Source organism: Micrasema longulum, unplaced genomic scaffold (genome assembly GCF_059751315.1).
Source record: "Micrasema longulum isolate JH-2025_06_02 unplaced genomic scaffold, ASM5975131v1 h1tg000274l, whole genome shotgun sequence".
Classification (NCBI taxonomy): Eukaryota; Metazoa; Arthropoda; class Insecta; order Trichoptera; family Brachycentridae; genus Micrasema; species Micrasema longulum.
Genome location: NW_028277478.1, coordinates 1,299,984 through 1,322,246, shown reverse-complemented (window position 1 = coordinate 1,322,246; position 22,263 = coordinate 1,299,984). Strand labels below are relative to the sequence as shown.

General features: G+C 31.3%; 1 protein-coding gene across 1 annotated transcript; it reads right to left on the bottom strand.

The window, feature by feature from the left end:
* Positions 1-8,790: 8,790 nt before the first annotated feature.
* Osi8 (Osiris 8) lies at positions 8,791-20,237 on the bottom strand. Its single transcript, XM_088224259.1, is given in 3 exon segments — positions 8,791-10,278; positions 10,281-10,623; positions 19,749-20,237. Coding segments are annotated over 3 exon segments (810 nt in total). The 5' UTR covers positions 20,172-20,237; the 3' UTR covers positions 8,791-10,234.
* Between the last annotated feature and the right edge of the window lie 2,026 nt (positions 20,238-22,263).

Sequence of the window (22,263 nt, the reverse complement as noted above, 5' to 3'; positions counted from 1 at the left end):
TTGCTAAATAGTTTTATGTTCTTTTTGTTCAGTTTCTTGCATAAATAGTTTTATGTTCTTTTTGTTCAGTTTCTTGCATTTATGTTTCTTCATGTAACTGTTGTAATTGGCTTAGGCCGTATGTATATAATAAATAAATAAGAAAGAGAAAATAAAATATTCTGTTAAAGATTGTTTGGCATTTTTTTATAGTAAATGTATTTGTATATTACTATACAAATACCTTAACACAAGAAAAATGTTGCCCTTGAGAAAAAAACTGTCATATTAGAAAAATAATAAAAATCTGTCCAAACAGTCAGTAAATTATATTTGCCAGTAGTGACTTACACTGCTTGTTGAGAATTTTTTGAAAGTTGCATCACTGTTTTTCACTTACAACAAATAACTTAGGGTTGTGGTCCTGTGGCTAGTGTCTCGGACTCACGCACCAAAGGTCCATGGTTCGAATCCACCTCTACCCCAACTCGATTCCATTTTCTAATTGTGAGTTATTTACAACTCGTTGAAAATGGCCCTCAAAATTAAATATTTGGGTAAATCATAAAAACGCTAATATTTCTTTTAAAAAAATAAAATAAAAATAAATATCCCTATTCATGTTATTTTTATTTTTTATTTTTTATTTTTATTTATTAAGGAAAAACAACAGTTTTTATATAAGAATACAAAATATAAAAAATAGTACATACATCCAGTTAAAGTTTTTCATAAATATAATGAGAGAACTTGTTACATAGAAAAGAGAAAAATAATATATTATATTAGACATGAGAAAATAAAACAGCTCGTAAGAAGGTTAAGGGATGAGGAAATAGAGTGGAGGAGTGGAGGAGAGGGATTTTCATAATATTGTTGACCAATTCAAAATTTCGATATTATAATAAAATAAACATAGTTAAAAGAACATAAACTTATTACACACTGACAAATGTTTCACTTTACAGTGTTTCAAAAAGTTTTTTTTTTAAGTCACAAAATTTTGTATAAAAATATCTAAATGGGGACAAAGTAAATTAAATTTGGAGCAGCTACGATAAATAAACGAGTTTTGAACATGATTTTTTTGGGCAATGAATTATAAAAAAAATGAACTTGTCGTGTTGACTTTACGGGACAATTGATTGAAATTCGCTCCAAGAGATATGGACTATCGATAAAAAATAAAAATAATTGAAGAGGAAAGACAGATCAGAAATGCTTCTACGTTTAGTAAGGGAAGTTAAACTATGAAAGGAAGTAGAGTCTTCATACGAGTCAAAAGTATAAATAAACGATCATAATAATTCAAATAACTTACATTATTCATGGGGTCCTCGATAAAATTAGAATGCAATTAAAATTGTATGAAATTGATTTACCCACCTATTGAATTGAAACTGTGATGTCACAAAAAAAACCGTATTTAAATTTAGTAACCCTGGTTACTTTTGCTTCTTAAATAACGCAATTTTACGTTTTGAACGGCGGCATATTCAACTCAAAACTATCGTTTTTAGGGTAAGATACTTTTGCGTAAACGGCGACAATATGTGCTTTGAATTATTGAAATGTTTTTATAAGTCAGTTGTATAAAATAAAACAGAGCACTAAAAAAATAAAAAATAAGATGTACTCGTGTGCTCTGTCGAAGGAAAACAAAACTGTTTTTTTTTCTCAATTTTTAACACAGGTTGTTTATCCAGGACGCAAACCCGTAACCTTGAAAAATAGTAACATCTTCTGCCGCTAGATGGTCGACCCACAGTTCAAGTTCAATGACACAAATATTACTATAATTTCTTATTACGTACAAAAAAGAAACAAGAGAAATGTCTCTTTCACAACGTTGAAGTTAATGGACTTAGATGATTTTTTATACAAGACCACGTAATGTTTTCTCTTATGTTCTGAGCAGTACTTTGTTTGATCTTTTTTCTTAGCAATGTGTCTCAAAACTTTGGATTTACCCATATATTTTATATTTGCGCGCATACAGTTTTTTTTGTTTTAAATGTTAAAAAAAAATATTTTTATATTAAAAATACAAAGCATAATTTTTATTTTAAATATATAATATTGCTTTTTAAATTATATTAAATATAAAGCATTATTTCAGAAAAATTATTATAATGTTGACTATATATTTTTTGAAATCATTATTATATACGCCTCCACTCAAATATATTATTAAGAAAAAAAAAATCTTCAAAAAACTTGCATCATATTTGTTACGAAGCGTAGCTTAAGTAGAAATATTGAATGTGGCGCCTGCTACTCCTAGCCTCACTCACGGTTTTTTTTAAAGCTTCCATTTTCCGTAACATGTACTCCCAGTTATTTGAATTTCTCGACCCTATCGATGATTTGGTTTGACAGTCAGGGAATTTTGAGCATCAAGGCACGATGTTTTATACGGTACATAGATTTTCGCAATATTGGTTTTTAAACCCATGAATGCGATGTACCCATTTAGCTTATCAACAGTGACCCAAAGACCCCCGATCATCAACATATTCAAAGTCACAGAGTTTTTGATGGGGAAAAATAATATTCCTCGATCGAGTGGAATTGACTTCCTTAGGATGAAGTCCATTCGGATTATAAAAACGAACGTTGCAAGGACGCAGCTTTGGCTTATATCATAACGCCTATTCTCTTCTACGGATGCAACTCGTGGCATCTCACTAGGGCCCAAAACAGCGAAGTATTGAGTTTTGGGAATAGGTGTCTCAGAAGAATCTTGGGTGTACGGTGGTTTGACTTTATGAGGAATGAAGTAGTAAGAGAACGGACGCACTTCGGTGATAACTGTCACCAAGCGAAGGCGATACGGTTGGCTGGGCCATATACTGCGGATGCCTCCTGAGAGCCTTAACCACGCTTGTTTACTTTACAAAGCGTCCGGTTCTCGACGTTCTCAGTGGGCGCTGCTGATTATTCATTGGCAGTTTATGTTAGAACTATTGGATGCAAACATGACATGAAAAAACGCGCAGGAGCTTGCAGCCCATAGAGCATGAAAGCTCTTTGTGGACATCATATGCTCCAACTTAGACATGAAATGATGAACAACAGTTTGTTAACCATTCATAATTTTATAGCAGTTTGCACTCACTTAAAAAAATGCCAAATTTGTTGGCATTTGTTGGTTAAGCAATCATTAATCCAGAGATTACTTTTTTTACTCCTTGATTATCCAGATGCCAATTCTGAATAGCTTGATAACTTAGAACGATTGTAGAATATTTGCGTTTGTATATCTTCAACCTTCGCAAATTGGACCACATAGCCAAATATTGCATACGACTACACTGGATCAGTATCAGGCATAAGAGAAACGTTCACATTATATCTCACCCATTTCAAAAAATCCCACTTCGCCTGTTTATCTGAGAGAGCTTTTCCAACTCTTCCACAGCATGGGCTATCTTTTCGTTCTTTTACGAGAGATTCCTTTTAATACATATTCTCTACTCTCATCTTCATCAGATACATGGACGCTTTTTGTAGACACCATATGCTGCAATTAGTGAGTGGACATGAAATGACAATGATGATAAAAATCTTTTATATCTTATTTATTTCATGTTCTCGACATTTCTTTAGTTTATAAATACTTATGAATGTTTGTAACTATGTCATGTTAAAGCCGTCTGGGCGTAGATTTATAATAAATTAATATGCAAAACTTGATCATGATAACAATTGCTTTGATTGGGGGCTATTTAACGTGAAATTTCTTTCATTTAAAAACACGTATTATCAGTTGGTTAGTAGCACTAAAAGAAAGTTGATTATACGAATGTATTTTTGCGGGAGAAAGTTTTTGATCTTTCTCTATTAAAGTTGGCAATTATTGCATCATTCACCATTAAATCCTGCTTCAAAGTGAGCGGGTATTACATAGCAGATTCGCGAATATGAGTTTCATTCAAAAGAAGCATAGTGTATCATCAATTAAATTTTATTAAGATGGCTGCCATGATTTAAAGCTCAGTTCTTAAACTTATTTCCAAACTTGTTTCCCAATCCCTCCAAACACTTTAAACCTACCGTCTGTTGCGCATTAAAAAAAAACAATTGCAATGATTATTTTTCTAGGTGCCATTATAATAATTATTATTATAGATAACCTATTTAACGTCATTTTCGTAACATACCTCAAGGTCGCTTTAAAAAGTGATTTTATAGATAAATAAATTTAATTTAGTCATTGATGGCACAGAAATTAAAAAGGTAAGTCTCGTTGTGGCATTTATTACAAACTGTAAGGGAGTCATTTATGATTATCCCATTTTAAGTTCAAACTTTCATTTTAAACCAGCATTTGTATTAAAAGCAATTAAAACGCATAATTATTCATATCTAGAAGTAATTTATATTAAAATATTTGCCAGCTTGGTAGTGAAATGATTAGCTTGTTTTTCTACCATGCAAGGGGTCTCGGGTTTGAGTCACAACTAAAATGATATGAAATATTAGTTCAAAAGGGAGTTTTCACAAAAGAACATTTCATAGTCTCTGGACCAGTATCTGAAGCTTAAGACTGATCAAATTACCTTCATTTAACAAAAAATATTAAAATACGCTGTGATGTGTGTACCTAAGCAGTATCATATGTACCATTCGGTGTAAAAAGTAAATGATGGAGGTGATGATTGTATTAAAATTAAAAGCATTGTAAGAATAATCTAAGCAAAGACGAATCCGTTGCACTTTATCAAGTTTGTTTATATCATTAAATTTAACAGAAGCTTTTAAAAACCTGATCGTTACAAACACGGTACACCAACCAATAAAGCCGTGATAAATAATAAAGATTAAAATGGGGTAAGAAAAAGAACGAAATTAATTATAGTTAAAAATAACAGGGATATAGTTTTTTTCTTTTTGTAAAGTCAGCTTCAGACCATTATTTACAAAACTCTCCTCAGACTGGTCGTTGCATGTGGTGCCAAATGCTGGGTTATGACCAAAAAAGATTAGAACATAGCAAAGTACTTGAAAGAAAACTAAAAAAGAAAATATTTGGTGCTGTCAACCAAAACGGAGTGTGGAGAAGACGGTTTAATTATGAATTAGAGGGTTTGTATGGCAAATGCAACATTGCACAATTCATAAAAAATAAGTAGATTAAAATGGTTGAGCCGTGTGCACAGAATTAATGATAATCGTACCACAAAAAAAAAATTGTACCACTCCAGAAGGGAGATGAAGCTGAGGCAGAAAAAAATAAAGATGGTTGAATAATGTGAAAACTGACTGGTCTAACGAACTGGAGAAGAGCCGCAGGGTGCAAGGACGAATGGAGACAGGTTCTTGAGGTGACCAGGACCCACAACGGGCTGTAGCGCCACTGGTGGTGATGATGAAAGACAGTCATTGCCCTCCTAGACCACCTCAATGCCCCTCAATCTTTTCTGTGCTTTATAACGCCCCCTTCAGCCCTCAGCGCCCATGAAAAAGCGTTATGCCCCATTTTGAGAAAGACTGATTTAAAGCATGCCTACTTCATTCATCAATATAGTATGATAAGGAGAACATAATTTTACTCGTATAAACATTTAATTATGCATACATATTAAAATCCATACTCTGTAAGAATTTCTTTTACGAACCGTAATATAAAAAAAAAAAGTAAAACTGTCACTAGCGCTGATTATCTTAATATAAAAAAATACATTGCCTCTGCCACTGCATCATGTTTTGTTTTTTGCCTTCTATTATGTTGTTTTGTACGCTATGGTTATGCCACTAGAGGAAATTGTTTTACGTTTTTTTTACAAACAGAAGCATTTTATTTTTATAATTATAATATATGTTTTTTAAAACGTCTTTAAAGGCAAAAGCCGTCGAAATAATAAATTAATTAAAAAATAAATATTGCTATTTCCCAAATAGCAAACTCAATATTTTATAGGCTCAAAGACCGCCACTACTCCTCTATCCGATCCGAAACTGCAGATACCAGCGACCTTATGCTGGATTCATTCGTCTTTAGAATCGTACACGACTTCCGTAATTCGACGGTGACAGAATTCTTTAACCACCCATACGAATACAGTCGATTGAAAACCAATCGACTTTATCTCGAGTGCCCCAAAGCACTCTACATTGACATTCAAATGCGCAATCGTAACTTTAGCTGCCAAACTTCCTTCTGGTAAAAAGCTCGGCATTTATGTTTGAATGACGAGTATGTATTTATGTTGTATTTAACTTAAAATTTACAACACTGATCAATATTATAATGATGGCGTAAGAACAATTGTGCATCAAATATAACTATACTTATTTTTAATCCATTATCTAATAAAGTTTCAATAGAAACATAATTTTAAAATTATTTTATCGCTCGTCGTATTTGAGGTAAACTCGTATATTATACAATATTTTTTGAAAATCCATTAAATGCACATGAAATAGTAAACGTGGGTTATGTCAAAGGCAAAAAATAATTATACATGTTTTAGTGTCTCAGTAAAACATTTTTTAATATTTTTTCATGATATTCCATACATGAAATATTCAACGAAAGAAGTCTAACAAGAAACAAACAGTTTACGTGTGGCGGGAGAGCCATAGGCCATACATAAATACGGACGTGTTAGTGCTGCCACTTTCTCATTCTTCTTTGTAATTAAATTGTCGGAGGGTTTTCAAGAATAGCATTTTGACAAAGCGATCGAGATTCCCAATTGACTATTGTCAAGTGGGTGACAAAATGACATTTTTCCAGCATAAGGCTCCAGACCGCCCCAAGTTAAGGTCCGTGGGGATACATAGCACTTGGCGTGGCGGGTATGCGGGGATGCGGACTTAACAGGTTAATCCGCTTTAATTTTAAGGGAATGCGCGTATGAACCCAACTCCATTCCCACAAATCGACCACTGCCACTAAAAGGGCCAACACCAAAATCAAGAGGACCGAGTAACTTTCTCGGTGCGTCTTCTCCTCCTAAGTACTCTTGTCGGCCACACTAGGCCACGCGGGATGAGTAACCGTCAGGTATAACTAAGAGAGGAAAGATGTCTCAGAGAAATCTTGGGTGTGCAGTGTTGTCAGTTCCAGGGTGCAGAACTAAGTTCGCACAGAGGCACTCCTTACATGTTGGTCCAAGATCCTTCAATCTTCTAACCATGGAACTACAAAACATTAAATCACTGGTACAGTTTAAAGTAGATTTGAGGTCTTGGACTAGTATGGAAGGAACAAATAGATACCTTCTTAAAAAAAAAATAATAATACTGCAAATAAATCACGTTTTTGTAATATCAGCATATGCTAATTTAGTTTTTCTTTAATTTTTATTTTCTCTTATTTTCATTGTCATGTCATATCATATTTATATGCGATAAACTTTTAATTAATTAAAAAAGGAATGGTCCACGCTCAGACGCTAAAGTCTTTGTGGGCTTTTTCCCAATTTATGTTATGCTTAATTTTAAGATGTGTTTTTCTAAAGTGAATTTTTGTAAATATATTTCTAAGTAAATATATGTATTGAAAATATACAAAAAACATTTCTTTGTCAGAAATAAATATTCAAAAGAACGGACCCAGCAAACTCATGTGACAACTGTCATCAAGCGGAGGCAATAAGGCTGGGCTATATACTACTGTAATTCGCACATGTGATAATTTTGTATTTGACTACATTTGAGGAAATGTGGATGTTTAAACACGGCAAATTACGAATGTTAGACAGTGTGTAAAGTGGCTACTTAAACAGCCAATGACAGTTCGCGAGCCCTGTAAATGCTGGACTTCCATATTTCCTTCTTAAAAATGCTTACCCTCTCTGCTTCAGCAAATGTTGGTATATGGTTATTGATTAACCTCAGTCCAGTAATACTTTTTTCTCTTCATAATGCGATATTTCTACCATGTCTTCGAGATACGATCTGTTCTGGTCCCAATAGCCACCCACTGAGCTAACAGTTCAGCAGTCGGTCTACTTACTAAGCTTGATTTATTTAACCTGATTTTCTTGATAGTAACTATAATAAAGTGTTTTAAGTGAGTTGATCGCTTACTTGTACATAACTAGGCGAACAGGAAAATCTATGGATTGGTTTAGATTTTTCCGAAGCGCTCTGAAAGTGTTTCTATTTTTTCTGGCTAGATGAAAGCCAATTTCACATTTTTTAATCAGCTTTCTAACTAATAATTCATTTGAAAGCATTTACGAGTAAATAAACGTTTGTGATCATTTTAATTGTTGAAATTGAATTCGATTGATTTAAATTAATTGAAAATTTTGTTAATCAACTACATGTTTTATTAATCAATATTTTATACAGTAAAAATAGTGTATGTTGAACCCATTTTTCGATAACTGTATTTTCAAAAGTCAACGCAATTTTAAAGACTTATTCTCAATGTGTGAAACAGCAGAAGTTCAAAAAACAAATTTATGAGTGATCAAATTTTTTTTTTTTTTTTTTTAATATTTCTAGATTGTTTTGAACATTGTTTTTCATCACCAATCAGGGCCCGTTTTACAATAATGGGTGGTTAAAAAGTTATCTTCAATTGTCTTTAAAGTAAAATCGATTTGTTTGTACAAAAATTAAACACAAATCTACTTTTTTCACATTTTCAACTTCTTGTACAGCGTACATACTTAATTTTTCAAAAAATACATACAAACAAAAACAAATACATTTTGAGCAGAAAATAAGATTTTACTTAAAAGACTACTGAAGATTACTCTCTTAACTTGCCGTTGTGATTGAGGCTCAGCAATGAATTAATAATCAAGGCTGAGGTTCATAATAAGGTAATTGCATCATTAAAAAACAAAAGAAAGTAGATCATTTAATAACTTATTTTGAAGTGGTATAAAAAACGGTTTGGCTTTGTTACCATGGATGGAGGATTTAGATAGCATTCACTTATTTAAAGATATAGTATTTATTTAAGTTTTACACTAAAAATCTTATGAAATTAACAAATTTTCTGTGAATAAAATGAACATCAAGTTTTCTAACCGATTTACTAACATTTTCTTTAACTGTAAAACAAATAGTTTTTTGAATGATGTTTTCGAAAAATGAGGATTAAAAGTTTTTTTTGTTGCTATAAGTACATAATATGGATAAAATTGATTTTGAGATACCGGTTATTGAAAGATTCATTAAGAAATGTTTTTTTAATTTGTTATTTCATAATTATTTCCCAACAATTTTTGTCATAAATAATCTAATCACCATACATATGTTTTCGCTTTTTACGCAAATATTGTTTGGGGATATTCGCATTTTGAAAGTAAAAAGTTGACAAAACGCATATTTTTTAAATAGTTTATTTTGTAATAAATAATAAATATACAGGGCACATGTTTATTTCATTGAGTGAACGAATAAAAATACTGAAAATAAAAACAAAAATAAACAATAAAAATATATTGGAAAAATACATTGCACTCACTGGGTAAGCGTTAAAATAAAATAAAATAACTTATAAATTAACGTTTTGGCATCACAAGCTGTAACAAAAACTAAAATATTGACTATTTAACAAAAAACAAACTTAACGAAATAATACAGTAACAAAATGAAACTTCGAGAGGTAAAATACCTATGTTTAAATATTGTACCGTTTATTATAAACAATATAGCAATTACTAGTCTCATTTCATCTATGACACACATAGCCTCTGAGTATAGAAAGCGCTCATTACTAGAATCTTATATTTGTATTCTAGAGACTTCTACCCTTTTTGGTACGAATGATGAAAATAAACATGCCGGTATAAATATATGAAACAATCGATGAAAATCAGAATAAATTACTTACTTGTATCGCACGCTATCGATAATATTATGTTTTCAATAATTTATTGTCGTTAAATTAATAAATAGTCGGAGGTAATTAGTCAGCTCAGGAAAATAAATACAATTATCAATTAGGAACTGAACACTGGAGACCTAAGAATAAAGATGAATTATTCGGTGTAAAAATCATATAAACAGTTAATTTGGTCGTATTAGACAGATACCTCATTATTTTTTCTTTAAATATACATCATTCACTGTAAAATAATCCGTCATCTTGATGAAACCCAATTTAAGCAAACAAAGATTTAAACAAAATCAAAATATTTGTTATTTTTGGTGGTGTCTTCATATTAGCCAATTGTTTATTTGATTGATGTGGTATTTGATATCCATTGGTTCAAAGTCCCAAAATTCAGTCCTTAATTACATTTGGTTAAATCTTAAAGTAAATGGATCAGGAGTCAAAGTTTTACGCGGAAGGCTTCGGTGCGTATCCTTTGTACGCCATGTCTGGGCTTCTTGGAAAGACCGCGACCAGCCAGATCCCGAGTGTCCCGACTGGACTACCACCTCGGTCCTGAGTCGAGTGGCCGCCTCCTGAAGAAGTTCTTCAGGCGATGATGCGGCGAGGAACCAGAAGAGAAGTTTCTTCAGGCCGATGATGCCGGCGAGGACCAGGGCGAGCTTGGAGACGATCAGGGCCTTACCGGCCAGCAGAGCTAGGGCTCCGAAAGCGAGAGGGACTAAGGTTCCTCCAATGAGGAGAGGGATGAGGAGCAGAGGAGCCAACTTCTTCCTCTTTCCACGGCCTTCTTCGGTCAGAGAACGCTGCAGTTCTTCGCTTGAGGGTAGTTTCATCTGCAACAAAATAACATTCAAAAATTAGTTTTAAAATTTAAGTCTTAACGAGATGCTAATAGAGAACAAACTTTTTAATTGTATATTCTCGTTACAAAAAGGTTTTTTAACAAGACTACAATTAAACATGTTTTTATATTTTTATTTACATATGCGAAAATTTTTAGTTTTATGAGAAAATATTTTGAGGAAATTTTTTGGGTAATTTGTCATAATTCAAAATTTCATGGATTATAACATCACTCGTCTTTTATTTTTATAATAAACAACATTAGAAGCCCACCATACAAAGCACAATACAACAGCTAAGCGATCAATAAAATCTTAAATAGTAAGTGTTGTAAAAGTCGTGATTTGTAAATTAAAAAAAAAAAAGGTTTTGAAAGAAAAGTATGAGCGAAATACATGTTACATGAAGAGATTTCCAGTCGTGAGTTTGCTTATGTTTGTAAATTCACATGTTGTAGACAGCTATAAGGAATTAAGATAACTATGGTGGTTTTCACAGGGATTACAACACAAAAATGAGGTTTTTTTATTTTTGTTCTTTTTCATATTTTCTAAGATCTGTGTTTGTGAAAATTTTCGGTTTTCCTGCATTAATGAGTTCCAATTGTTTCTTTCATTTTATGTGGTCTTTCAGGCAGACGATGTTTGAATGATTTCATTGGCTTCAACGTACAGAAGTCTGTTATTGCTCATACTGCCTACATGGTCTATCCAGTATCTTTGTCTGCATCTGATCCATTGCACGATATCCTCTATTTTACACGTACCTTTAATTACAGTATTAAGGATTATGTCTCAGAGCGTTTTTCCAGTAATGGATTTTAAGACCTTCATTTTAGCAGTTCTAAGCAGACCTTTGGTTTGAATGGTATCAACCCGAGCTTCCATGCAATACGTTTTGATGAATTTCACGTATGTCCTGTATATTTTCACATTACTATTAATACGCATATCCTAAGTTATCTATTTTGAATTCCTCAGACACTGCAACACAGTTGATGCTTTATTGACCTGTTCTCGGACTTCAGTATACAAATCGCTATGATTTGAGATTTCTACATCCAGGAGCTCAATTTCAAATAACTATCGACTTGCTAATAAGCGACGTGATAACAATTTCTCACCATGGTGTTGATCGTATTCGCGATCACAATAGAAAGTCGCCATCATAATATTAAATGCCAAAATATTTACGTTTTGCGACGTATAATCCTGCTACGCAATCACATATTTGAATTTCACCGGCGTAAATATGAAAAATATTCCAAAACTGCCATTTTCATTTATTGATATATTATTTATCATGCAGTTTATTGCATTTAGCTGGCGGTTGGCAAGCCAAATGTCAAGAAAAGCAGTCGTCACAGCAATTGTAATTTAATTTTCAGTTTTTTGTATTCGATACTCCTTACTACTTTGCAAATGCAGTATATTGTATTATTTTTATAGTAAACGCCGATTTTTTACCAATGAAGTATATTTATTAACGAGGAAAACAAAAAAACAAACCGACACGATAGTTGACTTAGAGATTACACACGCATTGACTTTTGACTACGATAACTTAATCATGTTCATTATTGTTCATTGTGATCGCTAAAATGCTAAGCATGTTTTTAAACACGTCGATAGTTATTTGTGATAGAGCTACAGATATCTAAAACTAATGACTTTAACCAGCCGGTTGTTCTCATTGGTCAGCTTACACCCTTTAGCTTTAATGTGAGTTTTCTTTATGTATATTCTCTATTTATTACATTAAATTTTAAAGCCTGAGTATTCTGTGTTGTAATTTACCACTGTAATAAGACCTTCTGGCCTGTCGTGGTGTAAGAAAAACTATATTTTTTTATGTACGAGCATATGATTTCGTAAAGGTCTAAATATGTTTTTTTAGTGTTAAAAAAATGATAAAATAAACCCATGAACATTGGTTAATATAAGATTCTAAATTAGGAAAACCCACATCGATTTGCGTATTTCTGATAAATCAAGTTCATTGGCACATACATACTCGTACAAACAAGTTCAACGGTATACACATATCAAAGGATTTGTTGATTCGTTGCCAACATTAGCTGTTGTGCATTTCTCGGTTGGATGTTCCACATAATTGGACGTGTTAAATTATCACATTATGCATGAAGTAAACGTAGGCGTAGCGTATAATCTCTACTTTGACATAGTATTTAATTGTACGGATGGTGAATAATTTAAAGAAATGGTGTTAAAATCATCGTGTTGTTCCTATTACCTGCATTTTGTTCATGATATTGATTATACATTTACTGCTGACGTCATAATTTTGTTAAAAAATATTTCATGTGTTTTATATGCAGATACAAATTTTGAGATAGTTTCGTATTTTTCGGATCATAGACGCACTTTTTTCCTATGAAAATTCAACCAAAAATTGTGGTGCGTTTTATGGTACGATACGTTTAATCGTCCGCAAAACACGTTAAATATAAAAACATTTAATTTTTTATTTATAAACGGCATTTTCGCCGTTTACATTATATAATTTTGAAAGTGTTTAAAAAACAATAATACAATATGAGACATTAATACATACACAAAGATAAACAAAAACTACGTTTTTTATACTTAGCGGTTTTGCACATAATTGTAACAATAAATTACCAACTATATTACACAAATCATAATTATTTTAACCCGATTTATTGATGTTGATATCCTATTTTTGTCAAGAATACGCGATTTTTCAGGGCCAGGCCACGAAATTTTCGAAACATTCTCCGTGATAAGCTTTAAAAAAATACAAATAAAGTTTCCCATTAAGTCTTTTTTTAAATATTTTTTATGATCTCAAGATGAAGTAATTTTTTTTTTCTCCAACAAGCATCCCTTTCGCACCTTTTCCCCTCCCCGACCGAAAAAAATGCGATGAAAACGTGTTTGACCAACGAAGCGATACACACCAAATGCCGACAAGGGAGCGGCTGGGTAGGAGAGGGGTAGGGGTTTGTGGAGAGACTTCTTTTCCGAGAAATTAAGGATTTAGTACATTTTGAGATGAAATTTAAAAAAAAAAATTTTTTTAAATTAGTTTTTGGAAAAAATGATTTTTTTAAGCTTACCGTGAGGAAAGTTCCTCTGAAATTTTGTGGTCTGGCAGTAAATTTGATTGAGCTACCGTTAAAAAAATTTGACAGTTTAATACAATAGATTTTCTGCTTAACTTGGTGGTACATAGAAAAAAATCAACTTCAATAAATCAAGAGTAATAAACATGATTTTATTATTTTGTACTCAGAAATATTTTTATATTATCTTTTCAACAAACGTTGTTCATTTCCTTAGAATATTTAGTTTGGTTCTTTGATCAATTGACAAAGTATCTAAAAATTGTCTTTATTTTGAATTATCTGTGAAAATTTATTAGCCTTAGTAAAAAGTTTTCTTTGAAATACATATGTTAAATTATTTATTAGAGAAACCATCTGCTTTTTGTTGGTATCTTTTTACTAAACTCCATGGTTAATAATTTCGATAAAAGAAAAGTTTTTTTTGACCAACGAGCGCTTTTGCCCATTTTCAACACAAATATTAAGGAGGTAAAAACATCATGTAACTTGTATTTAACATCTGTTCTCTCCTCATTGTTTAACCAGAAAATTTTACTTTAAGCCAACCCTTAGTATAGAAACAAATATTCTTGTCATAGAAATGAAATGTTTTGTTTCGCAGTTTTTACTTTACACAACTTTCAATTCTGTTCAATCGTTTTTTTTCAACAAACCTTAAAAATTTGAAAACAAGTGTGCAATTATAATTTAAGCAACGCGAATTTACTTATATTATTAACATATTACAAAAAAACGAAAAAAGCTTAAAGGCTTTTTACAAATAAATCAATGTTTTTATAAATAACCAAAACACATCATTTATTGATTAATATATTTACGAAGGTATGTTATAAAGAGTTTAAATCACTGTAATCAAATTGTTCACTTTCTTGAATCTTTATTTGGTTCAGCGATCTCTAAAAGTGTATAAATATGATATTAAAGTATGCATCGTTGATTCAGAACATAATATTACATTACGTAGGTACGCGTACATTTGAAACACAATGGTAGATAAACCTTCATATTATAATGTGCTTTTGTGGTTTACTTTTTAAGTCTTTAATGCAATAAAAGGAAAATTTAACCAAATAATCAACATATGATAGTTTTAATTGTTTTAATTGAATAAATTAAGAAAAAAAACTTATCAAATAAAAACGTTAAAGTTATTTAGGCCAAAATATAAACGGCAGGCAATTAAATTATTGTAGGTTTTACAAAAAAAATGTTTTAGGTAGAATTATACTATATGTAATGTATGAAGGATTTGTGTTTAATCAAAACTGGGCGATATTTTAACAAACACAAATATAAAGCTAACAAACTACTATTTGGGTGATTTTTTAAGGCTTTTATCAATAAAAAAAAGGGTGGAGAAATTTTTTTTATCCTTAGTTTTCATTTTTTATTTTATTTATTTTAACAATAAAATAGCAAATATTATTGTATTGTTGTTCCTGCAAAGCCAAGACTTGTCTGCGGGAGACATTTTGTTTTTTTTTAGTAAAAAGTAGGTGCAGAGTTTAATGAAAAATGAGAAAATATTTTTGTGCACACTTAAGATTTACTTGTTCTTTTCAATAGGTTAAGGATGATTTTTAAAATGTATTTAATTTTTTATTTCTTCATTAACTTACCTTTCAAATACATCTTATACCAAATCTTAATTAAACATTTACCTGTGTGTTATATATTCATTTAAATTCTTGTATTTGTTTCATGTTGAAAAGAATGTACATAAATTATTTTTATTTCTAAATTTCAAATTCCGCTAATTCATGCAAAATTTCTAAAACAAATCATTTAGAAAACATGGGAAATTAGATAACTTTATCAAATGGATAAAAAATCTTTTTAGACAATCTGGGCATGGTCAAGGAGATTTAGATCCTCAAAAACAGTCTTATGGCAGGCATTATAAAACTTATGATGAAATAAATGTATAACTTTCTTTTATGATTAGTGCTGTTTGTGATCAATTATCTTTAGAATTCTAAAGAATAACTTTTGTTATTTTATGATTTGTGCACTGAAATATTTATTACACTTTTGCGCATTTATTTGAAAACGTTTCCTCACCCAAACGGACGTCTTCAGACTTGTGTTATTATATTATTTTCATGTTTAATACTCACCCCTAAAAGGCTTTTTTTAAATATTAAAAATAAAGGTGTTAACTAAAAGTTTTTATAAAAACCTTCGAAATCTACCTATAAAAATACCCAATAGATTTTAAAATAATGTATTTTTTATGAGTATATTTAATACATAAAATAAATTTATTACAATATAGAACAAAAAACTTTACGTAACCAACATTAGAATTGAAAAGTCCAAACCGAAAATATTCGTTATGCAAAAATACGTCATAATCTAATAATAATTAATAATTATTTGTGTTACTGTTTCCGGTAGGAGAAAGAATAACATTCTTAGTGTGAAATAGAACTAGAACCCTGAACGAGTGCTTTTGACTCGATGGCTACTCTCATGTTAAAATCCTGAAAAGGAAAATCAAGTGAGGATAAGTCCACCTCGTTGTGTACTGGTTGGCGCATTTGCCTACCATGGTTGAGGTCCTAGGTTTGAATCTTCGCAGATTGGACTTGAAATATTGATCATGGAGGCTCCCGAAGCGTAAGACTGATTCCGTTACCTCCTATCTAACAAAAATGATCAAGATACGCTGCAATAAAAGTACCAATCACCCTATGCACCACTCTGTGTGGATAGGAAAATCTCGATGATGATTATAATTTGGTTTTTAAAAGCCGGTTTTTGAATTAGTGAAATATTTCGCATCATCAGATATACAATTTTAAGATTTTTATGGTTTGATTTTTTAAACGTTAAACATGTTTATAAAAATTTACGTACACATATAAAAAAAGATTTCTTAAAACCATGCATATAAAAATGAAATGAATTAATGTTTTTATGTGTGTTTTAATTATTTAATTGTCTATATCTATTTCAGCACGCTTGTTATATTTAAACATTTTTAACAACCCCGAGCGTAATAAAAAATAATTGGCCTCATAAAAAAGAAATGAGAGATTAACATATTCGAAAAAAGTGCCAGAAAACCATTGGACCATCGGATTAATTAAAACTCTTTTATTCAGCATTCTTCTGATTAATTATACAAAAAATATCTCTAATATGTACGGAATTTTACCCTATCACGCGTTCATTCATAACACGCACGGTCGGATTATCAGAGCGTTTATTAGAAAATTAATCTGATTTAATAAATAATTATAAAATTAAAGCAATACATTGTTCATTTAGCCTTTCGTTGTCCAAAACGTGATCGTACGATACACTGGAACTTCTTTTTACACGACGGAGACGATCAACTTAGTACCGGGGAAAAAACCGTGTAAACAATATGTACTAAATAAATGAAGATGGTTTCCATGAATAAACGTCATTTTGGATTTTTAAAAAAATTATTATGTTTCTATGTACCTTTTTATTTTTCAATTCAACTAAACAAATTAAAAAAACTCATTCTTAACGTGTAATTTTAAAACCGTGTACAAGTTAAGTAAAAACTCCTGACATCACAGAAGGAATATTACATAATTAACATACATGTATTATAATGATTCAGTATTTCTGTAGTATAAATCAATCAACTATGAAAAAAATTAATGAATACGTTTAGAGTGTAGCATTATTTAAGGTGTGTTGAATTTTTTTTCACGTATACCGAATCAAAGTAAAATTGCAAAATTATTAATGAAGATATTAGTTCCTCTATTTTTTTAAAATTTAACTCACATAAAAAAATCAGATACATAAAAATATAATAAAAATATCTGCAAACATTGACGAACTGTTAATGAAATGTTGACTGTAGAGTAAAATGGACGCTTAAACTAGGCAACAGTACATCGTAAGCCACGTAAATTACCGTAGTTTGGTATTTTTTTCTTGAAAAGGTTTTTGATTTCTGTTAAAACATAGGTCAGTATTATTTTCAAAATAAGTATCCGCTTTTATGATGGACAAGACGCATGTCACACTCCTGAGAGTTCGAGTTTCCAGTCCCAGTAGAATTATTTGAAAAAATCTGAGCCATAATGTTTTGTTGTGAATTTTACCACTGTTGAAAAATTACATTTTACGTTAATAATTAATAATATTAAATAAATAGCTAGTAACGATATAATACTGCTATTGAGACAAATTTTGAATGTTTTTTTTTTAACTACGCTTATATTGCAAACGGTCTGTAATTAGGTAAAAACGTATCATGCTTTTGGGTGTAAATTGAGTTTTTAAAATATGAGCTTTTAAAACGCTTGCGTTAATAATTTTTCACGGAAAATTAAGGAAACTAATTTTTTCTATCAATTATTGTATGAAACTCTGATTACGAGGCATCAAATCGCTAATACTTTTAGGAAAAGAGGCGCTTAAAATGATAATCTTAAACTTAAAAGGTATTTTTAAAAGTATCAGTTGACCATAAGTAAAAAAATGCACCTATAAATTACGCAAAACTTAAAATCCGTTATGTACATTATTTTAAGTGTATTTTTTTTTCAATAACACGGATATTAAAAATCAACTTTATTTGGTTATGTGCATAAATTACTGACTGTGGATAAAAGTTAAAATGTAATTCCTATCTTTTTCCAAATATTAACAAAACGACAAAACTTTTTTTTCTAAAAACAGCGTGTTTAGTGTCATTATTTACCTGATAAATGTTTTGTTTTAAAAATAGTTCTATGGAATTGAAAAGGCATGGAACTTAGCGCTTTGTTTTTTCACTCATTTATTGCACTGATATCATTAGCTAATAAAGTTAATGTTCTTTTTTTAATGTTGATTCTAAAAAAGAACCTGATACATTTGAAATATAATTGGATTTACAAATAAACGGGACAAAATAAAAACAGCTGAGCCTTTACAAAACATTCACCAAATCAAGACAAGTTCTAGATTATTTATTTGGTTGTCGTTTTACTTGCGGTAGACTTAATCCGAATAAATCAGATACTGTCTGGAGTTGACAATACAACCAAAACAAAACATTTGGGCATTAAAGTGGTAGTTTGCTTTTCTGTGTAAGTTACCGATGTTTTTCCCTAGAACGTATGTAATTGAACCCTTTTAAGTTAATACGTATTTAAGACGGAAAAACAATTGCAACAACACAGAGATCATTTTGTATGTTTCCAATAACCACACTAGAGCATGATCTCATGCACTGTCTTACGTACCCAGAACGCGTTCAAAGCAAGTTGGAATTGATCCATTAATAAGGAAATGCGCTTGCTGAATATGGCTTCTGCATATAAAACATATATATTTTTCTGTACATATCAGCAGTTTTGAAGTTATTTTTTTTCTATTCATTAACTTTTCATTTATAATGTTATTCAACTTGATATTTAGAATCCACATAACGCAATGGGTTAAATAACCCTTAAAGTAACGCTGACTACAATCGTAAAATAGATAAATAATCGGTTTATTACTTTTAACCCTACCCGAATTAAAATTTTGGACGAACCAGAATTATCTACAAAATTTTGATTTAAGTATAAGAAACATGCTTTTTACAGTAATAACTCTCATATTAGGAGAATGAAACAGTCTGTTCACAGTAGAGCCACTGGACTTTAACATCCTATCTACACGATCTTTAAAATGATCAAATGAATATTGAGTGAGGTTGTTCAGAACGGGATAGAATTTATTTTATTTGTTTTATAATTGATTTTATATTTGCTTTAAATCGGGTTGTAGTCCCGTAGCTAGTGTCTCGGACTCACAGTTCAAAAGTCCGTGGTTCAAATCCCCCTCTATCCCAACATTTCCATTTTCTAATAGAGAGTTATTTACAACTTGTCAAAAATGGCCCCCAATAGTAATTATTCCGTTAGTCATAAGAAAACAAATATTTGTATATTGTTTTAAAAATAAATAATAAAAAATAATGTAAGTTGGGAATCAAACCCATTTTTTTCTTTGAAAACGCATTGCGTAAAAATGTTTTAATTTTACCTGCAGGGTGTGAGACTGGAAGAAGTTGAAGATCTTCTCAAGGATCAGTCCATTGAGTGTGTCTTCTTTTTCGTTTAAGCTTCTTGGCAGCGAAGCTTCTAATTCGATTTCGGATTTAACAGGAGTCTTATCAACCGGAGCCTCGGCGTCTTTTACAAAAGTCACCCCTTCGAAAGGAGACACATCGCTGAAAGATCTGGAAGCCCTGTCCAAGGCGGTCACGAGCTTCAACTTCAGGCAGGATGAAAGGTCAGTAGCAGCGCAATCGTGGTAGGTTTTCAGGAGAAATCTGAAATCCCCCATATATGACGTCGCGTCATTTTCTGCCCTGGCTTCCTCAGGGATGGCGTTTTGTTGAGAAGATGTCGAACGCGCGACGCATGCGCCGATGAGGCAAATTAGCACAAAACACTTAGCTTGCATCTTGATTAATTAGATCACCTGTGATAGAGATGTTACCAATATGAGTACCTGAACTTAACTGTGACCATCCAAGGTGACTGTAAGCGTTTTATATGCGGGATTACTCAGTGCGTCTCGCTCTAGCTGTAAATCGGTACGAGGTACTTGTTATACTAGATCACTTGTTTCAACTCTTGTATAGCTTACCAATATAATCTAGAAAAATAAATTTCTCCAGTACAGAAATGATCAATTATATTATCAATAAGAGAAAATAACCCGGCTTAATTATTTTGTGATCTCAATTTTTGAGCTGGTAATGTTTTCATTTTTTTTGTTTTCTCATAACGCAAATTTAAATGAAAGTGACGAGTTGATTAATGTGATTTACTCTCCAGACTGATGTTGTTAGGATAGATATCACAAAACACCTGCCATGACTCTAAAAATACATTTATAAACGGACTGTATTTACTGCACCACTAATAATTAAACCATGATTATATAATGTGCCCTCACAAGTAACATGCACATCAAATAAAACTTAGATAACATTTAAAAAAGCCATTACTGAAAGATCCAAATAATTTTTGAAACTATGTGTTTGCAATTTCTCGACCAGCTCAGTACAAACTATGCCTTGTACGTACTGATGCAATGTCACAAATAAATGTTTCACATGAAAAACTCGAGACAGGATCTGGACTTCTTTGGAGTAAGTCTTCTAGGTTTAAACAATCACTTAAATAGACCAGATCTTTTCTGGATTATTTTTTTTAAATTTATTTAATAGGTACATTTAATAATTTTCTTAAAAAACGTTGGGTTTTTTATTATTATTTTTATTATTCTCATAGAAGTGAACAGTTGACCATGATATAATAACATTAAAAAAATATGGTTTTAAGACAGACCAGCAAAGTTTCCAAATAAAAATCATACATATAAAATTGTGGTACAGCAAAAAGGTGTATTTGTGTGTATTTGTATGGTAGTAAGTGTAGAGGTGTGTTTGTATGTATTTGTGCGGGGGTAAGTGTTCAGGTGTGTGTAAGCGCAAGCAACATTAAATAGGAAGTGGGAGCGTATCGCAACCAGAAAGAATGAGTTGATTTACCATTAAATAAGTTAAGGGGCATGTTAAATATATCAATAGATGAAAAAAAAGCATTTTAGTTTGAGCAAGAACAATAGAGGATGGATGATGAGGAGATGAAATAAACACTAGTTTTTTGTCACATGGAAGGGAACATTAACATTAATTTAATGAGAAGAAAAAAATAAGATTTTATAAGAATTATTAAAAGATCTAGTCATAGAATAGCTGCATTTTATTTCAATGAACCAATATATAAGCAAAATGTATTTTTTGTAACTTGAGAGGACACGCGGTCTAACTTTTTTCTTTCAAACGCATTCTCGTGTTTTCTTACTGGATTGCAGCCTTTTTCTTCTCAAAAGAAAAACCCCCTAAGCCTCTGCCTTGAAAGCAACCGGTAGGAAGGAAAGGTTTTAGAATAAATTCATGAATAATACACTAAAATACCTAGACCAATTGACAAAAAAACTTTCTTGGATTTCTTCTTGCAACTGGCCGGAATCGAACTCACGACGCCAGTTTCGCAGTTGACCATCTAACCAACTGCACCACTGTACCTGTGAAACTAAAGCAATTTTTTACATGCTTTTTGTAGATATCCACCATTGGCGTGTCCCCATTATTCTTTTTTTTTTTTAATATTTTGAATCTTTAATTAGGGAACAAATAAACATATGCTTATGTGTAATAATAACAATATACATATGTTAAATTAAAGTTGTTTAACACACATTTCTTAACCATCAGCTTTCTCCTGATATCCCGATCATTTTTTGACATGGAACGTGATATGATACCCCATTTAAGGAACATGAAAATACTGCAATTCAAAAACCTTTAAAATTAATATTTCACTTCTAGAAATCGAACACAGGACCCCCACTTAATTTCCTTAGTCAGGATTTTAGTTGAGAGTAACCATTGACTTGAAAGTACTTGTCTATAAATTTGGTTATATTTCACTACTAAAATGATTTTTCTCATCCCTTTAAACCCAGAGAGAATTAAATTATA